This window comes from Xiphophorus hellerii, chromosome 23 (assembly GCF_003331165.1).
Source record: "Xiphophorus hellerii strain 12219 chromosome 23, Xiphophorus_hellerii-4.1, whole genome shotgun sequence".
Lineage (NCBI taxonomy): Eukaryota > Metazoa > Chordata > Actinopteri > Cyprinodontiformes > Poeciliidae > Xiphophorus > Xiphophorus hellerii.
Window position 1 is genome coordinate 14,497,430 of NC_045694.1, and position 22,035 is coordinate 14,519,464.

Sequence of the window (22,035 nt, forward strand, 5' to 3'; positions counted from 1 at the left end):
CACACACCCACACACCCACACAAGAGACATTTAAACTGCTTAATGCTGATCTAACATTGGTGTCAAAGAGTTCACATTGAATGAACTAAATGAGGAAAACAAGGGCTCCCCCCTGATACCCGCAGACTTTGTCCTTTATTGAAAGAAGGGTGTAAAATCTTTATAATTTTAAAAGTTTAAAACTCCAGGGCCCGATAATGTATGGTAAGGTGCTAAAAATGTGTGCGGAGCAATTATGCTCAGCACAACAACAGAGGGTTTCTGAGGTATGAAAAAAGTCAATTATTGCTCTAATTTCAAATACTATAAGCCCTGCATCACTAAATGAGCATAAGCCCTCTCCTTTAACATCTCTAGAGATGAAGTCATTTGAAAAGCCCATTAGGAAAGATATTCTGCTGCAAGTCGAAACGCTTATTGATCTGCTGCAATTTGCATACCGGCCTTGTATGACCGTTGAAGATGCTGTGGTCACTTTATTAATTTTCCTCCTATTTATTGACTTTTCTTCAGCTTTTAATACTACACAGTCACATCTATTATCTGGTAAGCTTCTTAACCAATTTAAACTTGTTTTAATTTTGTAGGTAGGCTTTCAACTGATAGATCTCAGTGTGTGAGAGTCAATGGCTGTTTATTCAGTCAGCTAATTTCTTCTGCTGCTTCACCACAGGGATGTTGTCTCTCTCCCCTATTCCTATTCAATATTTTGCATACTAATGACTATCGTTGTTCAGAGTATGACATTAAATATGATCCAGTCGTTGGAAGTCTTCTTCATGGTGAATCGCCTGTTATGGATGAGTTTGTTTCATGGAGTCATAAGTCATTTGTAAAGACCAACACACTGAAAACTAAGGACATGGTAAATGACTTTATGAAGTCAGTGCCCCATGATGCAATGACAGTAGTAAATGGTGCTGTCGTTGAACAGGTGGATAATCATTAGTAGGATCTTAGAAATGAGTGAATACAACACAAACAATAGAGAAAAACTAGGAATACCTTCAGGTATTCCATGAAATATTTCTTTTTCAAACGAAAACCAAGCTCTTTCAGCAAAAGCAGAACCAGATAATTGAATTCTGTAGCACAGGATCACAAAGGTCACATACCTCTTAAATATTTAACCCCTATATAAACCAAATGGGACTTCAGTCTGTCTGCAGACTGGTTTTATGTTTCAGCAGCAGCGCAGTCCGTTGCACAACAGTTTCCTTGTAGCTGCATTAGGATTGTTGTAGGGGGCATAAATAAAGGGCATCATTGCTGCAGGGTTGGACTCGTCCTCACAGCCCCATCATTTTGGTAATAACCAGTCATCAAATATCTACAAAAGCTAAAATCATCCTTCTGGTCCACTCTGGCGTTTGCCAGCCAGCAGCAGTTATAGCTGCAGCTGTGTCACAAGATGCCAAACTAATTCACTTTTTTTTCATTCTATGTGCAAAATCATTCTGCTGTCTGCTACACATGTAATAGAGTTAATCTAAATTCCAGCGTCTGCAAGTAAAATATATTTTTAAGCGCAGATCGTATGAGGCTTTTATCAGGCATTTACCTTTTGTAGATAGCTCCTAATTCATGGTTGAAATGTGCTGTGAATACATTATTTTGCCTGTGTTGTTGAAAACAATCTGTGGTTGAATTTTGCTGCTGCTAGCTGTATAAAAATTCTGTATTTTTGAAGCATTACCTGCCAGGATACAGGATACTGTCAGACTCTTCAGAAAACAAACTACACACTTCGATCTTTGCTAAGGCCTTGTTTAGAGGATCAAATCAAAAACATCACGTTTCTGAAAATCGTGATACAGCTAGAATATATTTGATTCCGCTGAATAAATTGAATGTATATTAACTGCAAAAAAAGTGAGCATATTGCTTATCAGCTCTGGGTCAATGTCACAGTGTTCCACGCCTGCAGGCACTGTTGGGAATCAGGCCGTATTCGGTGATGGCAGATGACGAACTAAGCGGATATATTCCCTCTAACTCGACCTCGAGCTTTAGATGACCTGCCAGAGGCCGGCAACCTTGTGGCCCTTCAAACGCTGTGCTTTGAAACATTTAAACTCATCAATGGCATCACAGGAGTTATAAGAAATTTGTTTGAGTGAAACGCAGCTCAAACCCCATAAACAGTTTCACATTTAGTCATATTACAGCTCAAATCCTTGCCTTTGTGTGGCAAGGATTTGTAATCAGCCCCTTTTCTCTGATGCCCCTAAACCTGATAGTCACATAATTAGAGGTGGATAGTAACTATTTACATTTACTCAGTTATAATTACTTGAGTGGTTTTGCTATACCGTACTTTTTAATTTTATTTGAGCAATATTTCTAGAAAGTATCACTACTCATACATAATAAAGGAAAAATACACACACCTATAGTTTAGGTTACAGTGAGATCTCTTGTTTGTTCACAAGCTTTGCTGTTCTAATGCCATTTTCTACCACCAGACTCTTTAAAATTATTTTAAATCACTTTAAAAATATTAAATCAGATGATCTGATCAGTTACTCAGTACTTGAGTAGCCTTTTTATGAAATACTTTTTTACTTGTGAATAATTTCTTGAACGATTAGTTTTTACTCTTACTTGAGTAAAAAAATATGTTGAAGTTGTGCAACTCTAGTTGAGTACAGTGTTTGGGTTTTCTACCCATCTCTGCACATAAGTAGTAAATCCAGTCCGTCTGTGTGTAATTAATCTATGTATTACAGATATTCTGTAAATTCCCCAGAGGCTTGTTTGTAGAACAAAAGTGAAAACCGGGATTTAAATGCAAAACACTACGTGAAAAGGAACACAAGCATAAATACATCAGCATAAATACATCTACATGGCTAAGCATGGCAGGATCTTGATGGACTTTTCTTTACCAGGAAGGGGAAAAAGATCAATAACTTAAAAATTAGGTGCTACTTTGTGTTACTCTATAACACAAAATCACAACAAACTCAGAAACACAGCAAAAGTAGTGATAGTAATGTGACAGGGAAAAAAAGTTGATGCATTGTAGATTTTTAGTTCCAGTGATTAGTATTCTACAGAAATACTTTATAATTTGTCTTGCTTATGATTAAATAGGAAACTAATGCGCTTAGGGAACACTGTTTTTGTTCATAACACTCAACATAAAGGACAAAAGACAAGAAGATTTTTGGGATCAGACTTTTTATTGGACTCAAATTCACATAAATAACATTGGTTCATATATATTTTGTACATTATACAACTTTATATAATATATATTTCCCCCTCTGATTTACATTCCTCTCTGGCTAAAAGTATTTCAGTTATATCTATGGAAACAGAAAGCATTGCATGAAGGCAAAGTCACTCTGTTTGTGCTGCTTTTTAAGGTCCCAGTGCCATGAAGGAGAGGAGCACTTTTCTTTTCCTGTTGTATAAAAGAAAAAAACAAAAAAAGTCCCAAAGCTACTGAAAACGAAAGCAAAAAGAAGAATCTATTGCATTGTCTCTAGGGTATAAACACGGCACTACGAGGAGTGGGAAGCTATTGAAAGTCATTCACCGTAAATATATTTTACTGTACTGACTTGTGACACAAAAAAGAAGCACTGCAAACAATCTGATATGCACGGCGATGGCAACTTTGTGTAGTTGTCTCGTTTCTTTTTTCCTTAAAAACAAAAAAGCAATAAACAAAGATTGAATGTTTGATTTGACAGGAAAAGTTTTCTGAACCTTCAACAAGGTCACATATTCATGCAGTAACCTGGCCAAGTACACACACTGAGCTCGTCCTCCCAAATCAATGCGCGGTCAAGTCTGTGACGGACATTATTCCACAAGACTGATGGATATTTGAAAATCAAAAGAAACTTAGCAGAAGCCTGACAGATTTCCCACTCTGCTGCATCTTAAGTGAGTCATCTCTAACCATCAAGGCCTTCTTTAAATGATCGCTGATCCGGTGCAATTGTGACAACTCTTGCACAGCTGATAGGTAAACTGCTGGATGTTTGTGGTTCCATAAAATCAACGAAAAACCTTTTTAATACATGAGATGGGAAAACATTTAAACCAATGTTTTCTTGCCTCACAGACTTTCGGACACAATGACATCAAAAGTTGCCAGAATAGAAATGGCAAATGAGAGTCAATGCAAAATTCTCATATGGTGTGATCAGTTTTAAAAGACTACATACATATAGATATTTTTTCATTTACCCAACATCCAGTGTCAGTTTTTTGTCAGCTTTTTCCTCTGTGCAACCTCTTTAATCTGCCTAAACTACAGTATAATACACATTGATTGTCTGGGTCAGCACTGCTACCTGAATGTCAAACCAGAAAAAACAGTCACCCACACTAAGCCTTGAAACCTAACAAAAAAAACCCCAACAACTTATGAACACCTCGAGCTATAACTAAATGTGAATAGCGAAGAATAACTGGAGTTAATCTGCTGTATGATGAACAATGAAACTATATGTAGTGAACTTCCCAGTGAGCTCCTGTGATCTGATAATGCTGCATGCACTGTTTGTGACATGGAGCATTATGTGGTGTTAAAATGTGCACATATGTGGAGGAAAACACAGTCATGCCGTCACACTGCAACAAATAGCAAGTGTTAACCCTCTTCAGCCCTGAAAATTTAATATCAGAGTAAAAAAAAAGTTGTTAATTTATCACCATTTAGATAAAAATCACATCCCTTTTCCAAAGAACGCTAACTTTACTGTATGCTGTTTCAAAGTGCAATGAGGAACTAAAGATCTTTTCATTGTTATATTTTGCTCTGGGCAACAATAAGAGTTGCCTGAAAAGTTGTCAGCATTTTGCTGCACCACACTCATTTTAATGGTAAACATAATTTAACACAGTGTTTTCTTTCACTTATCCTCCCCATTATAACCTGCCACTCACTTCTAGCTCTACTTTACAACACAGAGGGCAAATGATGTCAAGTTCAAAAAGTGCATCATGAATATTTTGTAAAGTGAAAATAAAGTTAAACCATCTTCCTTTCTATAAATACTACTTTTGTTTTCTTGTGTCCAATAAGTCTCTTATCTTACAAACAGAGTAGTCACATGATGCAAATCTGCTCCCTGTGATGTTGTAGAAACAAAATCTGGGAGCAACGTTAAAGCTTCCTGGAACCTGGAAGTTTGGACCCACTCACACAAACAGGGCTGATGGGATAAATCTAGGAGGAAGAACGAGGACAAGGCTTTAGGAAAGCTAAGTTACAGCTACCAAGGACACAGAAAACAAGTATTTACAAGTAAACTTGCAATCACTTATTCAAATCAGTGTTATAAATTGGCATCCAAATTTAAAACAAACAAAATATTTAATCTTTTTGCAGTTTTGGACTAAGGTGTGGAAGAATATGCTTATTTTCTGGAAGTTGTACTATACAGGTGTGTCTCAGTGAATTATAACATCGCTTATGTAATTGATGTTGGGAAATTTATTCCAGTAATTTAAATAAAAAAAATAAAAAGAAATTTCAAAGTGACATTTTTTAAAAGAAAATCAGAAATCATAAGTTTTACTGAGGTCATCTCTAAAGCTCCACAGTGATGATTTGGTGGCTGAGCAAACTTTGAAATCTATACGACTTTCTTTCTGTTGGCTTTAGGTTTAGAGGAAGATGATAAATATCAGGCCCAACAACACGGATGAGCTGAGTTCAAATATGTATTATTATACATTTCTCCTCAGGAGGCCAAAAATCTATATTTATAAAAGGTATTAAAGATTATGCTCTCATTATCCATAGTCATGAGAGAAAATGGGCAGAATGAGAATGGGGAAGAAATCTGCAGCCTTCATGTGTACAGCATCAATTTCATGCCACTCACTGCTCCAGGAGGAGGAGGCAGACATTTGTGTTTCTAGAATCATTTTAAGTTTTTAAAGAGTGGTGTTATAATTTACTAAGATGCACCTGTTGGTGGTATGCCGATGTATTTGCTCCTGTTGCACGAAAAATTTCACAATTTAAAAATAAGACTTTTCATGATTAAGTTAATGAGACTTAATCCCGCTAGTTCTATCTTGCAACTTTAAACTTGAACGATTTTCACCTTGATCTCCTGCCTAGGGGGTCAAAGGAAGAAAAAGAAATAAAAACAGAAGGGCCTAAAATGGTTCTGAAAACCAGGAATCCGGCCCTGCTCAAGCTGCCTTTGACAGTGACTTCAGGGCATTTGATGAACTTAACACACATTAATCTTTTCAGTCAAACAGACCTTTCCTATAAGCTAGATGAATATGCAAAACACAGAGTGGCTACAAACTAACAGGAGTAACATTTTTCCAATGCTTTCAGACAGTCACCCATTCCTTCTTGAGGATCAGAGCAAAGCTCAGTCAAGCCGTCAGTGTCTGTCAGGTCCTAATCCACTCTTCTGTCGCAAGCTTAGTCAGTGGCAGGTTTTCATCCCCGTCAAGTACGGCGATTCCTGTCGACACAGACCCATTTGCTGCTGCTGCTGCTCTTGGAGATCTGAAGCCACCCCATCGACAAAATCTGGGACAGGTAGTCCTGAGAGAATCATGACTGACTTGTTCCAGATCATAAAAGTGGGTACAACAGGCAGGAGGAAGGAGATTTCGAAAGTATGAATGTGCTGGGAATTCATGGCGTCGTAGAAGGACAGCGAATTGTTGTCGTAGTCCAGGAGGACACCGAGCCGCCGCAGCTGCAGGCTCGCCTCCACCAGCATCTCCTTACCATCAGTGCCGCACCATGAAGTTGTTGTTGCAGCGCGAGAACACCCACGAGGACGAGTTCTTGCCGCTCCACTCATTTTTCGGAGCTGATTTGTAGGCAACGCCGATGGCATACCTGGAAGAAAGAAAGTTTTTTTTTATTTTAAAACAGATTAGAATTAAGTGGTTTCCCTTTACTGACTTAACTTGCACTTAATCTCAGGAAATAGAACATAGGGAAGACTCTTCATTGAGACCTTTCCTTCACAGCCAATTAGTGAGAGATGCATGTAGTTACAAGAGCATGCACTCTCTCTGTAAGGCTCTGCTTGTGAGTGAGGAGTTTGCATAACAGACTAGATTTAAACTCCCCAAAGATGCCTGAGTTTACTGAGCCTACTTGCAGGCTTATATAACGCTCTCGTGCCAGAGCGTGTCTCTCACCATGTGGATGCTCCCAGCAGCACCTCCCAGTAGTGGCAACCGCTGTCAATGAAGACGTTCCCGGCAGCTCCATACGAGCCGGTGCCGCTGAACCGTTCTGGAGTGTGGCTCTTCTTCAGCGAGCTCTCGTCCTTCTCCATGGTCAGGCAGTCGTTGGACAGGCGAAGCTTCTTGTGGGCGGTCTTCGGGTCTAACTTGAATGGCTGACCTGGAGAGACAGAGACTGCTGCTCAGTGAAAAGGGTTGTTACAGAACAAGAACAAGACGACGCAGACTATTTCAGCAAAAATAAGTAAAAATTGTTTATTAAATTGTCAGGATTGTGACAATATGTGGCAAAAGATGTGAATAAAATTTTTTGCCACATCTTTTTAGATTAGCTTTTGTATTTTTATGTTTATTAATTCCTTCTATTTTCACTGTATTTGCAAATTTATATTGACTTCAACTTATATTTTTTAATCTGGTTTACAGATTTTACAAACCAATGAAGAGCAAGTTGATTAAGGTTTGCAAGAAAAAACAAAAAAAAAACAATTTGGATTTTAATAAATAAGAAAATCCATACCTAAGGTGGGACAATAAATGCATGCAATTAAAGTTCTAATACATATGTTGAAATTATAAATAATATTCATAATGTTTCAGTGCAAATTTATTTGAACATTAATTGCCCTTTGATTTTAATTTGGTTTTCGAAATTTTATTTGATGTCTCCAATAAACTTAATCCAAAATATTACTATATAGTGCCTTCTTTGCAAAAGCATCAACATAACTGGAAGCAACAACACATTTTATGTGGGACTATCAGAGTTAAAGCGTGACTATCAGAGTTAGTACACTGTTCAGATTTTTAAAAAGAAATATTAGAAAGTCGTGAATCATTGCCCTTCCACTTTATAAATATGCATTACTTTGCTCTGGACTATCACATAAAATCCCAATAAAATACACTGACATTTTGTCATTGTAAATAAAAATAAAATATGTTGACTGTTAATGGTACAAAAAAAGCACCGTCAGCTGTTGAAATTATTTGATGCCATTGCGCTATTGAAAAAGCAACTTTAATGACTGACAGAAGCACAATGTCATCAGATGTATCCAGTGTCTCGTCCCAGAGGAGGACATTTCTCGTTTTCTTGACCATTTCTGTCAGCTGCACTGTATCAGTGGCACTTGGGATAGGTGGAAACAACCAGACATCCTTCCTGTCCATTTTCTTTGTTACAAGGGAGATTTCCAAATGCTTTAAAAAGGAGCAAGAGAGGAGCCGACAGAGCTTCTCTGAGGAATTCAGAGGTCTTCAAACAGAACCAGAACAGGAAGCTTAGAAAAAGCTTTGAAGGATCTTAAATACAACATGAACTGTGCACCTAGACACAGGCTTTTAGTTATGAAGGAACTCAAAGGAAATGCAATATTTAGCCATATAGGAAAACAGACAAGAAAAAAAGTAATGTTGGGCCACTGGGTTAAATATTAGTCTACAGATTAGTACAGTGATCAAAATTCCCTAAGAAAGCATGCATGAGAGAATTTTAAGCAAATAATACATCTACAAAATGTATTTATGCTGTACAACTCCATCTGTTTATACTGTACACTGACAATGCTAAAATTGTGTACATTTCTCAGATGTTGATAATACTGTAGACGTTTTTAGGCACTTATGAATTGTTTGTGCTCTTTATATTTTAGCTAGTTCTGGTCATTCTGTCCCTTCGGCATTTCACAACTGCATAATTTTGTACTTTTTTGGATTCATAATAGTGAATCCAAAATGCTGGATGCTTCATATGAAACATGCGTTAGTTGCTATCTCTTTTGACAATCAATAATTCAAAGTAATATGCTGTTAACTATTGGAGATTTGGCTCCACTCAATAATAATAGACAGAATCCTGTAAATTTGTGAACTGGCAAAAAGAGAGGATAACCTACACTTGACTGAGACCAAAGATGAAATTGTTTTGAAGCCCATGTGTTTCAAAGTAGAAGTAGTTACTAGTTAACAGTAGTAATAGCAGTGGTTAACTATTCAGAAATTACTTTTCTGATCCCTTTAACGTAGTAATGCATCAAACTCCTTCAGCTCTTATACATTAATTATTTTGTGTCTGCTCTTTTAAGTACCAGGTCGCCCAAGATTGTAGAGTTAAAAAGGACCAGAAAGAGAAAGAGCCATGAACCAAAATAGAAACAAGAAGAGGAATTTAAGTTCGAGCAGCAGCGCCAGCAGCAGAAGTGAATAAACAAAAAGTAGGGTGAGAAGTGCTTGCAGAGAACTCACAGGGAGAAACAGAAGAGGAGACTGTTTGAATTACAAGGGCGAGAGAGTCGAAACTTCAAAGGCCCGCGCTGCCTTTGGTGAAAACATTTCATAACAGTGAAGGAAGTCACCCGGCATCTCCCTCTGTTCCTCCAATCACACAGACTTGGAAATTAGCTGAAGGAAATGGCCTTTACTTCCACCGCAGTTGGTAGGAACTGCTGCAATTCAGTGGAAACGCTTCTATCCGCCTGTAAGTATTCAGTTTGCAATGACACCAGTAATTTGGGTGTAATGGGTGGAAAAATTGAGGGGGGCAAACTAGGTGAGTGGCAGAGAAAAGGAGACTAAAGAGTGAGGGAGAGAGAGGAAGCTGAGGGGATAATAGGAGTCTGTAGAAACGATAGAGGAGCCCCACTGAGCTACCTCTCGGTGTCCATGTCGGTGTGTGTATGTGGCTTCAACAAAGTCAGTCACATCCCTACCAGACCTGACATTTAACTCTGACACCTCTCGTCTCATCTCTCAGCCTCTCAGAGTCTCCCATGGCTTAATGAGCAACACAATGAGGACCCCGACTCCTCCTCTCCTCTCACTATCTGCCCTTCCCTCCTTCTCTCTCTCGCTCTCTCTCCAATTCTTTCCTTCTCATCCTTTCTATCCTCTCACCACTCTCAGACACTCTTCTCCAATAATCTGCGTGGTGAGTGTGTGTCACTGAGTGTGCATATGAGACGATGAGGCCAATGTGCTGCTGGCACCCAATTACATTAATGCGCTCTCTTCTTTGAACTGCTTATCGCTGCCAGCGCAGCCATTTCCAAACACTGGGGCTCTGTCATGCCTTTCCAGGGTATGACTCCTGAGAGCTCAGGCTGGCCCTGAGGTTGGGTAAGGGGAGACGCACATGACATTAGAGGACAAGCAGACAGACGCATGCACACAACATCAACTATGTGCAAAAGCATGTATACAGTATAGCAAATTCCCAAGAGGAAATGTTAGGAACCAGCCTGATTCTTGAAATATAACTCCAGTAAAAAACTGTGAAGGTTTTTTATCTATGTCTCAAACTGGATAACGCCACATTTCCACTTGGTAAACTAATTTCAGATTTAGATTATATTTCACCATAATCTAATTTTAAAACATGTAGAATTGAACTGTGGACACTTGCATCCAGCAGTGAACAGAACAAAAACATGGATATTTAGTTAATTACTGGTAAATGTCCTCCTGTATTTTCACATTGTAAGGGCATTAAAAATTTTAATAAAAGCTTTGGCTTTCGTGTTACTTAGTATTGACGGGAAACTATGATTAAAAAAACCCAAAAACCAAAAAGGATTTCACTTTGTAATTTTTGCATGCCCACAAATTCTCTTCTCATTGGTGCTGAAAAAGAAAGCAGTCAAGTGTGGAAACATTTTTCCTTCCCTAATCTCAATTCCTCTGTCCCATCCCTGACAGCAATAGGCTTCTTTCACATACAAATGATAAAGAGTTGCACTTACAGTACATTGGGTTTGAGCAATGATGTTAAAAACGCCTTGTGGTACTAACTGATGCCATCGCAAACTGACTGGTCGCAATCTGTCTTTAATCTTGCGTCAAAAGCTCCCAATGCTGAGACACGGCCAGATTCTCCTCTGTGGCGGCCTTTGTTGACATGTAACATATTGTCTCTGATTTGAAGCACCCAGATGGTATCAGAGTGTTGTGACAAACATAAAGTTATCTTAAGCCCTGAGAAGGCTCAGGGCTGCATGTTCAACAATCTGAGTCTCTCAGCTCCGCTATCAAGCACCACTGAAGTTCCCACTGCTTCTTATGAGAAAACAGACTGAAACTTCACTTATTTTCTCAAAAGGTTAATTAGATTATTTGCCATTCATTCCCTTCCTACTTACATTTCATACCTGTAATCATACCAAATAAAACAGAATCTGGTTTTTATTTTTGTCTGTGTCTGTTTTATTGTATGTGTTTCTGTTTTAAAGGTCTTGTTTTTCTTTACATTATTTTGGGTGTATAACGTGCTAATTATGCTCCTACATAATTATAAAAAGGCTAAAATCTTATATGATTTAATTATGCTCAATTAAAAAAAAACAACTTTATTTCATATCCTATTTCCAATAATTTTTGATTCACATATCTGTATGCAGCTTGTTGCTTGCAAGTTTATGTAATGAACTTGCAAATTGCAAGGATAGGAAATTACTTAAATGCTTAGGCTGAGTAATTAATGGGGTGGTAGATACAAAACATCCCCAGGAAGACAATATTTTGTACCAAAAAATGTCAACTATGACACAGCCAGAAGGGTGAAATTGTCATTTTTATTCCCAGAACAGAATAAAAAATAAAGTCTAAAAGGTCCAACTTGTTCCATCGTCATCCAGTCTTGAAAAATGATCATATTAAGTGCTAGACTTTTCCAGACTGAATAGGATCCTTGTTTCTTTTGCTTTGAGCTGAGTGTTGGACTTGTTGCAATAAATGTGTATTTCTATGATTCTGACTGCTTCTTATGTTACCGGGGTGCCTTCATATTTGAAGAGCTGCCATGAAATGAACAGATCCAAAATCACAGGGAGGATGCTGGTGTTTGCAAGCAGCACCCGGAGAACATGCCGAATGTGATTTCCTCTGGTGTGCTACACGGCTGGAGGCACAAAGGAGGCATGTGAGGATGATATACAGCATATTAGAGAGAAGGCTAGTACAAACTCAGTGGATGTTCAAAAAAAATTTGATTCCAAACCCCTTTCAAATACTCTTTTTATTGTAAACAACACAAACATATTTCCTCCGTAGAAAGCGAATTAGTGCTGATAGCAACACAAGCAAATCAATCATCCTGCTGCACAGCTTTTGCTCAGAGTTTGGAACAAAAACAATAAAGATAAGATGGGAATTTGGAACAGCATATTCTACAATCTGGACATTTGTTCATGCACTATCATTAGTCTGTTTCCACTTTTCAGTAATACAGCAGTAATTAGAAGTATATCTGGCTGTCTGCAGAGGTGATAACAACTCTGTTATACTGTCTTGGAGCCCTGCATTGTTGAAGACTCAGAAATCCTAAATGGAAACTTGTCAAACACACAAAAAAAAGAAGCCACATCGACGGCAAGGAAGAGATATGAGCTGAAAGGGGCCACAGCTGAAGAAACGTGTTCGTGCTGTAATTCCATTCCAGGCTCATTCTGCTGGGAACATGCTGGGAATCTTGCAGTGGGACATCCTATTAGTAACTGACTATTTCATTTCCTGGCATTTTTGCTAAGGGATAAGGTTAAGCTGCAACTAACAAGGCCGAGATTGAAAAAACGATCAATTTTACTGCATAACTAAACAATCGCTGCAGCAGAAACAGCAGCAGGAGGAATTCGGAGAATTCTCTTGACACGTGCAAACTCACACCGGTTCCTGAATCCCTGCTGAACTCACAAATCCATTCATGTAATTAAAATGCATGGCTGCCTGCCAGTTGTCTTCTGACTACCTAATTCATATGTAACGTGGTATGTAATCCAGAGGCGCTCCAGATGAAACGCAGCTGCACTCTAGTGAGATTGTAAATTAATCAGTTATAGAACAAGGTACAGGATGGGTGTGATTAGAAAACGTCCAGGGGATCTGAGTTTATCTATCACATTTTCTCACCTTTCACTGATAAATCATGTATTTCTCTGTCTGATAGGAAAGAAAACCCACTGAGAAGAGTCAAGAGAAAGACAGCTGTCCATCGTTATTATGTTCTTCTTCAGCTGCACCTGTAACGGTCTAGGAAGGTGTTGTTAGGGAGGACTGCTAGAAAAAAAAATTAGAAAGACTTTTGATAAAGCCTGATAGAAAAACTTAAAAAAACTGAGGTGACGGTTACGTTTCTCGGTGGTTTAAGGACTTGAAAAGCATTCCTAATTAACATCCAGCTTCTCTTTATAAGATGACTGACCTTTTCTGAAGTGTACATTGTCAGCCTTCACACCTAAAGGAAATGTCACCTGACAAGTGAATGAAAGTTACAGCTTTAAGTTAGGAAATGTGAAAAAGCTTATCAAGGTTCATTCAGTATAAAAAAATACCGCTAATGTCCTGACCAATCAGCGTTGTACTGAACAGGAAATGGAAATGTGTCTCGGTTCCTAGACTTTTCCATTTTTATTATTATTATTATGGCTGCCTCTATATGTGAAGGGCACAGTATATATCCAGCTAATAAGGGAAAGGATTTTCAGCGAAAGCTGTGTATATATACTAGCTCTTGATATAATTAATTACTGAGACAGATAGTGAAGTAAAAAGCACAGGCAAACCGCAAATTAATAAAAGCCATTTTGAATAATGTGGGTTGTTTTCTCAGCCGCTGCCTTAATAAGCTCTGACCGAATTCATTTACAAGTTTAATTCAATTTCATGCTTATGAGCGCAAAAAATATGGTGCTTTAATACCAAACTTATGATTGTTATCATATTGGCTTTTGCTATTTTTTTTTTTTAAAGAAAGAGCGGGGGCACATGTTCCTTCTCTAATCTTACATACATTGAATGGATTTTTCTACATTTATTCAGACAAATTGAAATCAAAGCTGATGGAGTGAAACATGTAAAACATGGCATAAACAGTAAACAAATTATTTAAATCTTTATTTTGATAACATTACTATTTGCTTAAGTACACCCTTTTACTTTTTTGTAAATTCCTGGATTTTGTAAATGGCTAAAAAGCAGCGCAATGATGGTCCTGAACTCTCCAAACCCACATCTGCGCAAAGAGCTATTTGCTGTCTTTTATTCACTCAACGCTCTCTTTTTCTCACTTTTTTATCCACTTTCATACTCCCTCTTTCAGTCTCTTTATAGCTCTCTCAGCTCATTTCTAAAGACAGTGATGTAGAAAACTGGTCACGGTTCACTCTGAGGTAAATGCAGGAGTGCAGGCGCGCTGATAAAAGGTCACACGCTACCACACATGCATGTGTGGACCCTCGTCTCTTACCACATTCTTATTCATCATGCGTTATTCATGTGTTTTTCAGGAAAACTGAGAGTTACTTTACATGTTGACCGTGAGCACCTAGCAGCTCACTGATACTTCCTCTAAAGGACGGCATTAGAGCCACTGCTCACTTTCAGCCTCTCAGAGTCCAACGAGTGGCTGCTGTGACTGACCCAAAAAGCTGCAGAGCACACCCAGACATGATTGTAAATGTTTCAATCAGTCACTGAATCCCACGTGATGGGATGTAAAGCCCCCAGAGGATTTTCAAAACAAAAAAACAACAGAACCTCTCAGTTGGAACCAGTCCCGTCCTTTTCCTTTTTATAAAATGCAGCACATGAAGCGCTGAAACCTAATTCCAATGTTTGATTTTTCTACAATACAATCCTTGTTCTTGATTTAAATGCTAAGCTGCACATCCTGCTGTTTTCAGACATCACTAGATGTAATTTGTCAGTTTTTATACAGAAGCACCTGCTTTTTGTACTCATTCAAAAGACCAGTAAATAAACTCAGGTGTGCAGAATTTTACCGGGTCTCACTTAATGCTCTTGGATTTCATGCGCTTGTCATGAAGTCTTAAGTTTTGTTGGCTAATGTTGTGTGCTAATGTAATATTAAGTTATGAAATGGGATTCAATAACATCAACAGTACTGATTTGAATGCCACCATCTAAAAAATGACTTCAAAAGTGTGAACTGGATAAGTACGCCTTTGTGAATGAGAAGTAAATTTCACGTTAAATTTTCTGCTTCAATTTCCATCATTTCTGTTAACCATAAAACATTTTGTTTGACTGTAATTCAAAGGTATAAACTGTTATGCTGATACGATGACTAAAACTGGTTTGGCCCAATGTGCAACTCAAATCTCTATTGTCTGGCAACTTGTCAACTTGTCAGTTGAACTGAAAACACTTTAGTAAAATATTTGAGACAAAATGATCAAACTAACCATTTAATTGGTTCTGTGATTTGAAAAAGAAAAGGCTATTTTCTCTTCAGTAATTCTGAATTACTGGTGATAAATTGACAGAAGACGAAAATTAAGATTTAATAGTGTTGCATACCAAAATACATACTGGTGTCTAACTGGTCAGCCCCCATAATATTTGTCCAGTATATATAGTATTTTTTCTTAAACTGAAACAGATCATTCCTGTGCTGTCCTTAATACATGCATATATTTATGAGAAAAATACATAGACATAGTTATTATCAAATGTTAAATGTTTAGAACTTGTACTCAACATGCCTTTGTGACCCATTTTAATCTGACAAAAAGCCTCATCCATTTAAATAGAAATACTCTCTAAAAAAGCATATTTGACACTAAATAAGTACTCTTCCTGTTTTTTGGACCGTTGCATAGTGTGTTGGAAAAGACACAATGGTGCTAACTTTATGGTAGCGTGATACTTCAGTTTGCTGTGTTGATACTTTTGCCACATCATTTTAATACACTCTGAGTTGCTGCTCTGAAGAGACAGGACTGGGATGATGCGTGGCTGTTCAGGGTGTAGCAGTGCGTCATGTCACAATATTGTTTGCTTTGCATCTTTTAGCCAAATAATGAAGAGCTTAGGCTGACGGCTTCCTGAGGCAGCTAATCCTCCCAATCAGGCTACAGACAAGATGAGAGGAAAGAAACCTGCTATTACAGCAGAACCTGAAAACCAGCAAGGTGCGCAAGTGAGATGTTGATGACCTTTGTGACCCGTTTTAATCCAAGCTCAGCTTGGATATGAACAGATGGCTAAAGTTGCTTAATCTGAATACTGTGATAAAATAGGAGAGAGTTGGAAAGAAAACAGAAAAAAACATGAGGAGATGGAAACAAACTGTGAAATCTTGAGGATAAAAATATGCATGTTTTTTTTTTTGCTGTTATTTTGATGGCTTGTCTAAATCATCACAGTTTTGGGAAAAAGCTGCTTGACAATCACAGGCTCATAATCTCGACTCATGTTGGCTGTGGGTGGACAAGCTTTCCCTTCACATCACTGAGTACAAGAAGAAGTACAGAGTGGGAATTATCCATCAGCACTGTGACATATTAGTACTGGATATTATATAACCATATGTTAAATATTTTCAGTAACTTTAGTGTACTATTGATATATGTTTTGACTAGTTTTTTATCTATTTTTTGTCTGTTGTGTCATTTATTTTCCTTCACTATTAGACTCCTACCAAAAGAATTATTTTTTTTCAACAATTAAGCAAATCTTGCGTTTCTTAAGCAGAACAGAATTTACATTAAATAAAGCATTTATAGAATAAGCACACTTCTCTTAAAATATATAAAATAAAATAACAGTTCTGTTGCAAATATATTTTCTTTTTTATTTTAGGGAGATAAATCCAATCATCAAAACATGGCTAAAAACCCAAAAGCTACAGTTCTAATTTAGAGAACTTCATGACAGGAAGAACGGTTCCTTACATGTGTTACAAAGGACAAAGACTATTGATTCTAAGAGAATGACATAAAGACCCGAATTAAACTAAAGATTTCACCTGAACACTTCAATATCCTTTGTTTGGATTGATCAAACAGAAATATAAATCTTTGGCCCTTATGAACATGACATGTTTGGAGAAAACCAAACACAAAATGTGTGCACAAACAACTAACACACTGTCAAGCATGGTGTTGGAGGAATGCTAATTTAATCTGGTTTTACAATGACGGCAGCTGCCACCTTGGAATCATAGAGCCGACTATCAACTCTTCTGATAAAGTATCTAGAGTCAAATGTGAGGCCATCTTTGCGAAAGCTAAAACTTAAATTTTTTATTTTAGAAACTCATTTTTAGGTACTTTATAGCCTAGACATACAATCCAGACAAAGTTATTCAAAAGACATATTCCAGTGTTCACTGCATGCACTTAATAAAGCATGATGCAGACATTACAATATTTAGTCGTATAGAAATCAATCAGTCTGAAAGATTAAGGCTACATGGACTTTGAGATCTCCAACTGTTTCATCTGCTAGTCCAAAATCATACTTTTATCAAATTCTGTAGAATAAAATGTTAACAGCGATGTAGCTGCCTTTTTGCAAACCTCAGTGGAGTAAGATCAAATTTTAGAAACATGACTGCCTTCTTATTTAACAGTTACATATTCACATATCCATGAGGTTTGATGTAGCATGATGAACTGTTGTAAACCTTGTGCTAAGTAGAGTGTGATTTGCCACTAGCTTGTTACTTTGAACACAGAAAGCAGAGCTGAAATATAATAGCTGCTCATGTTTTACATCTGTAATTGGACTAACATCTTTTATTAAGCCAGACTAGAGTTACTTTGTTTCTGAAAAGTTTTTGTCATAACATTTATCATCAAACTTTTTTGTTCTGGACAAAAAACAAAATGAAAAAATAAATACATGTGAACTCTGACAGAAATTCTTGGCAATTTTTTAACGAATGAAATCAACCTAATATATGAAATGAAGTGCTGCATCTTGTCAGATGTTTGTGAAAATTATCTGCAGCGTGATTAAACGTTTTTCAAATTCCAGATATCTTGCATATCAAAGTAGAAAAAGTAAACATAGAGCAAACTCAAAGGGTCCAGACGCATTGAGAAAAAAAACAGATGGTAGAAAGAAATAATATTTTCCACTGCCACAAAAGACCTTGACATTCCCTTTGAGAAATTGAGTTTTCGCTCTGAAACAGGCTTAACTTTCTGCAACTATTACCTTGATAAACACCCCTTCTTTTCTACTTTGTAGAGCTGGTGTACAAGTAAACCAAATAAGCTAAATTTTTGGTCTTGCAATATAGTCGGGCCTAACAGAGACAAGATGTTAACAATACAAACTTCATTATTATGTGTCTGATCCCATCAAACTGGACATGTCACTCCTTCTGGTCTTTTTAAATTCATGCTACAGACATATACTGTATATAATTATTTGATTATGTTTATTTCTTGTAGCAAATAAACTTCTGAGAATTACATCAGAAAATGACCTCAATTACAAAGTCAGCTACTTAATTAGTGCCGTTAGTAAATTTTTTATAAATTACTTCTTCAGGGACTTAATCCTCTTGAGTGATATAATGACTTTGCATGATGTCATCATGTTATGTAAACAAAAAACACATTTTATTCCCTGTTTTATGTGGTGTCATTAAATGTTGCACAAGTTAGTGTGCAGTTGTGTTTCCGTTGCTTGCTCTCAGTCAATAACAACTGGAGTCATTGACATTAATCCCTTAAATGAATGAGATGAAATGAATGATGACAAACAAAAAGGTCTTTAAGAAGTTTGTGCTGAATTGACAATACAGAGTTGGTTAGGAAAGAAAGATTATTTGTCAGAGGAGGAGGGAGAAAACCTGCCTTCACTTTGACAGTTTCCAACACACCCATTTCACAAAGCTGAACATTTTCCCACTGCAGTTAATCCTAAATGCCACAGACTCCTGACAGAAGCAAGTTTGGCTTTTACCTCTCTGCCTATTCTACATTAGGTTTCATAGGCAAAGGGTATTAACAATAATATTAACCCATATTGTGTCATGAACAACTATTTCACTGTAATTAAAAATAAGTGATGAGGGGGTTTTCTTGCACATCAGAAATATTTTTTTCTTCTTATACTTTGCTCAGGTTCTCATATTGTAATTTTCAATGATTTCTTGTCATTATGCAGAAGACAAGATTTCCATCTGTACTATACCCAGAAGGCTGTTAGTATTTCTGAATTTATGCACATTATTGACCTACAGTTTGTGAGATTTTACTTCCTTTGCTTCCTCGGTCTTTCATCCTGCAAACTGATAACAAGCGGTGGGCACAGAACAAAGTATAAAGAAAAAGTTCAATGCAAAGGCATCATAATTCTGCAGGAAGCAAAACAGCTTTTGGGAGAAAAAGATAAAAGAAAAACCAAAAACACATCCGCAATTTACAGGGGAGCAGCTGTTACATCAATAAAAACATTTATGTTAGAAAGAAAATATCTATCCCATATTATGTGCCGGTACAAAAAGAAACAGATAATGCTGCAAAGACAACTTTGTCTGATTCAGTGTTAAAATGCAGCAGCCTTTTTGCAGAAAGAGTCAATTCTGAGGTGCTGTTTGTGTAATACAGCACCACTGTGGATCCTGCAACATCCACAGCGGTGTGATAGAAAAAACTGAGTCTGGTACTAACTCACTAAAAGTATCTTTGAGTAACAGGAAAAAATAAGAAATTCTGTACACACTCTTTTCTTGGTCCTTCTGCTTAGCATGTTTTGCATTGCCACTAGTTCCAATTAACACCCAAACAAAAAACATAAAAATCAAAAAAGTGCTCAAGTGGAGGTAACACAAGATTACTACATGCCAATTTTAAAAATACTGGTTTATATGAAATCACAAAACATTACAAACTTCACTATTATGTGTCTGATCCCATCAAACTGGACACGTCACTCCTTCATAGCAACTATCCACGTATCTCAGCAAAAGATTAAAGAATGATCTGTTGAGGATCGACCTGATCCAAAACTTCTCCAAACTCATTATTAATCAAACATGAATCTCTGATAAACGCATTGTGAGCATCTGCAGGTTATTAAACACAAATGACACAGACAGAAGAAATCTTGCAGCGGGAGTAGTAATCCAAAACCAAATTAACAAGGCTTGTAAATATTCATAGGAAACCCAAAGAAGTGTCGCATGTTCTCCGACTTACTGTTGGTTTTGAGGCGGGCTGGCTCACTGTTGCGGCTTCCCGCCTGGTTGATAGCCTTGACGAAGAAGATATAACGGGTGCCACTCTGCAGGCCATGCACCGTGTAGTGGTTCTGCTTGATGTTCGGTACAATCATCCAGCTGTCTGCTGAGTTGTACAGACCTGGTGGAGGTCACACACACACACACACACGCCGAGTGGATAAGTATCAAAGTTTTCTTGATGTCTGAAAGTTGCACAAAGTCTTGCTGAAAATAATTTTCTACTGATGGTTACAGCAACAGAAACATTCTCCCACATATCCAACTGGAACAGAGCAATATTTTATTTCTGAAAACCTCGAGTTAGTTATTGCACAGTAAGAGGTGATTCCTAAAAGTTATGCAACATTTATGTGCACCTACAGATATATTCCATTACAATTCAAACAGAGTTATTACGACAAGTACCCAGGAGGCAATCCAGTATGTTCACTAAGCTGAAACCATACGGCAAAATGAACAATCTGTTCAAAGTATCAACGGTACTATAAGTAATCGCCTCCAGGCAACAGTGTGTGATACCCTTTAATGCTTAAATGTTCGAGAGCAGGGGTAATACCAACATGACCACAGCTGGTGGGCGCTTTCATTCAAAGTGAAGGGTTAGTAATCATGGGTTAGCTCCACATCCACCTGTTGCAAACAGTCCTTTTGGTGTCTGAGAAGTGAAGCTTTTTACGTAGAAAAAGAAATCTGAGCTCAGAGCTAAGAAGAAATGTAACTTTTAAAGGGTTGTTCCTGTTCCATGTCTTTTGATGAAATGTAAGGGAAAATATTTCACATCTTACTGATGCATTGTTATGCGACAGACTACTCTTTATCATAAAAGATGATTTTCTGCCATAATGTCAATTTGTTCTGGAGCATTTTTAATTCAAAATAGTGTTTTATGCAGCTTCATGCGTCTTCCAATCAACTCGACAGCTTTGTGTGTCTGCTCACATAAAGCATCCTCCCAGCATGCTGCTGCCACTACCAGGTTTCATGCTGAGTATTGTGTGTTAAGAGTGTTGTGCATCGTTATTTCACCCCCGCATAGCAAAGTGGATTGTAGTTTCTCACATAAAGTACCAATAAAATAAAAAATACCTTTGCAAAGCACTTTCTATGTATTGAGATAATTATTGAGATGTTAAATACAATCTAAAAATAAAAAAAAATGTATTTTACACTGAAGATTACATGTTGTGCCCAAAGATGTAACTATAATTAAACCAACATACTCCCAATTCAACATTTTTAAAAACATTTTGACTGCAGCATCAGTTATAAAAGGCCTGGATGAACCATAAAAGAATAACTCCTATAATGGTCAAGTTTGTGCTTGATTGCATTTGAATACAAAAAACTGCATTGTAGCATTAAGTTGTGGCACACCACCATTCATGAAAATAGGTTAGATTGCTTAGAAATACTGACAAACATTTACTTTTTAATAAATCTCACACATGAACCTAAATGTGGTCATTAAATGCAACAATAAATTAGGATTAAAAAGCACATTTCCTGGAGGGAGCTCTCACACAAAGAGCCAGAGACCTGGCAGCTCATTTAAACTTTAGCAATCAAAAAGTGAAATAACTACCAGAGGAACAGTCTCCCCTTTCTTTCCTCCTGCACAATTACAGAGAAATATAAACTCTGAGAGGGGTACAGCTCTCAGGACCATACTTACTTTGTCCCCTCTGGTTAGGATGCGTTGTAAATTATTGAGCCAGATGGAAACAGCATGCATAAGTAATGGCAGAGAGTCCTGCTTGTAAATATACATACTTCATGGGACGCAAATAAGGCCTTTAAAAGTTAGCCGGCTTTAAGAATGAATGAGAGGCGGGGAGGGGAGGGGGCTC

The 22,035-nt window shown here is 37.4% G+C and overlaps 1 protein-coding gene across 1 annotated transcript in view; it reads right to left on the minus strand.

The window, feature by feature from the left end:
* Nucleotides 1-3,166: 3,166 nt before the first annotated feature.
* Nucleotides 3,167-22,035, minus strand: part of mid2 (midline 2) — a 102,487-nt gene continuing 83,618 nt past the window's right edge. The window contains 4 exon segments of the mRNA XM_032554838.1: nt 3,167-6,728; nt 6,730-6,838; nt 7,147-7,354; nt 20,145-20,306. Coding sequence (XP_032410729.1) covers nt 6,414-6,728; nt 6,730-6,838; nt 7,147-7,354; nt 20,145-20,306 — 794 coding nt within the window. The 3' untranslated portion in view covers nt 3,167-6,413.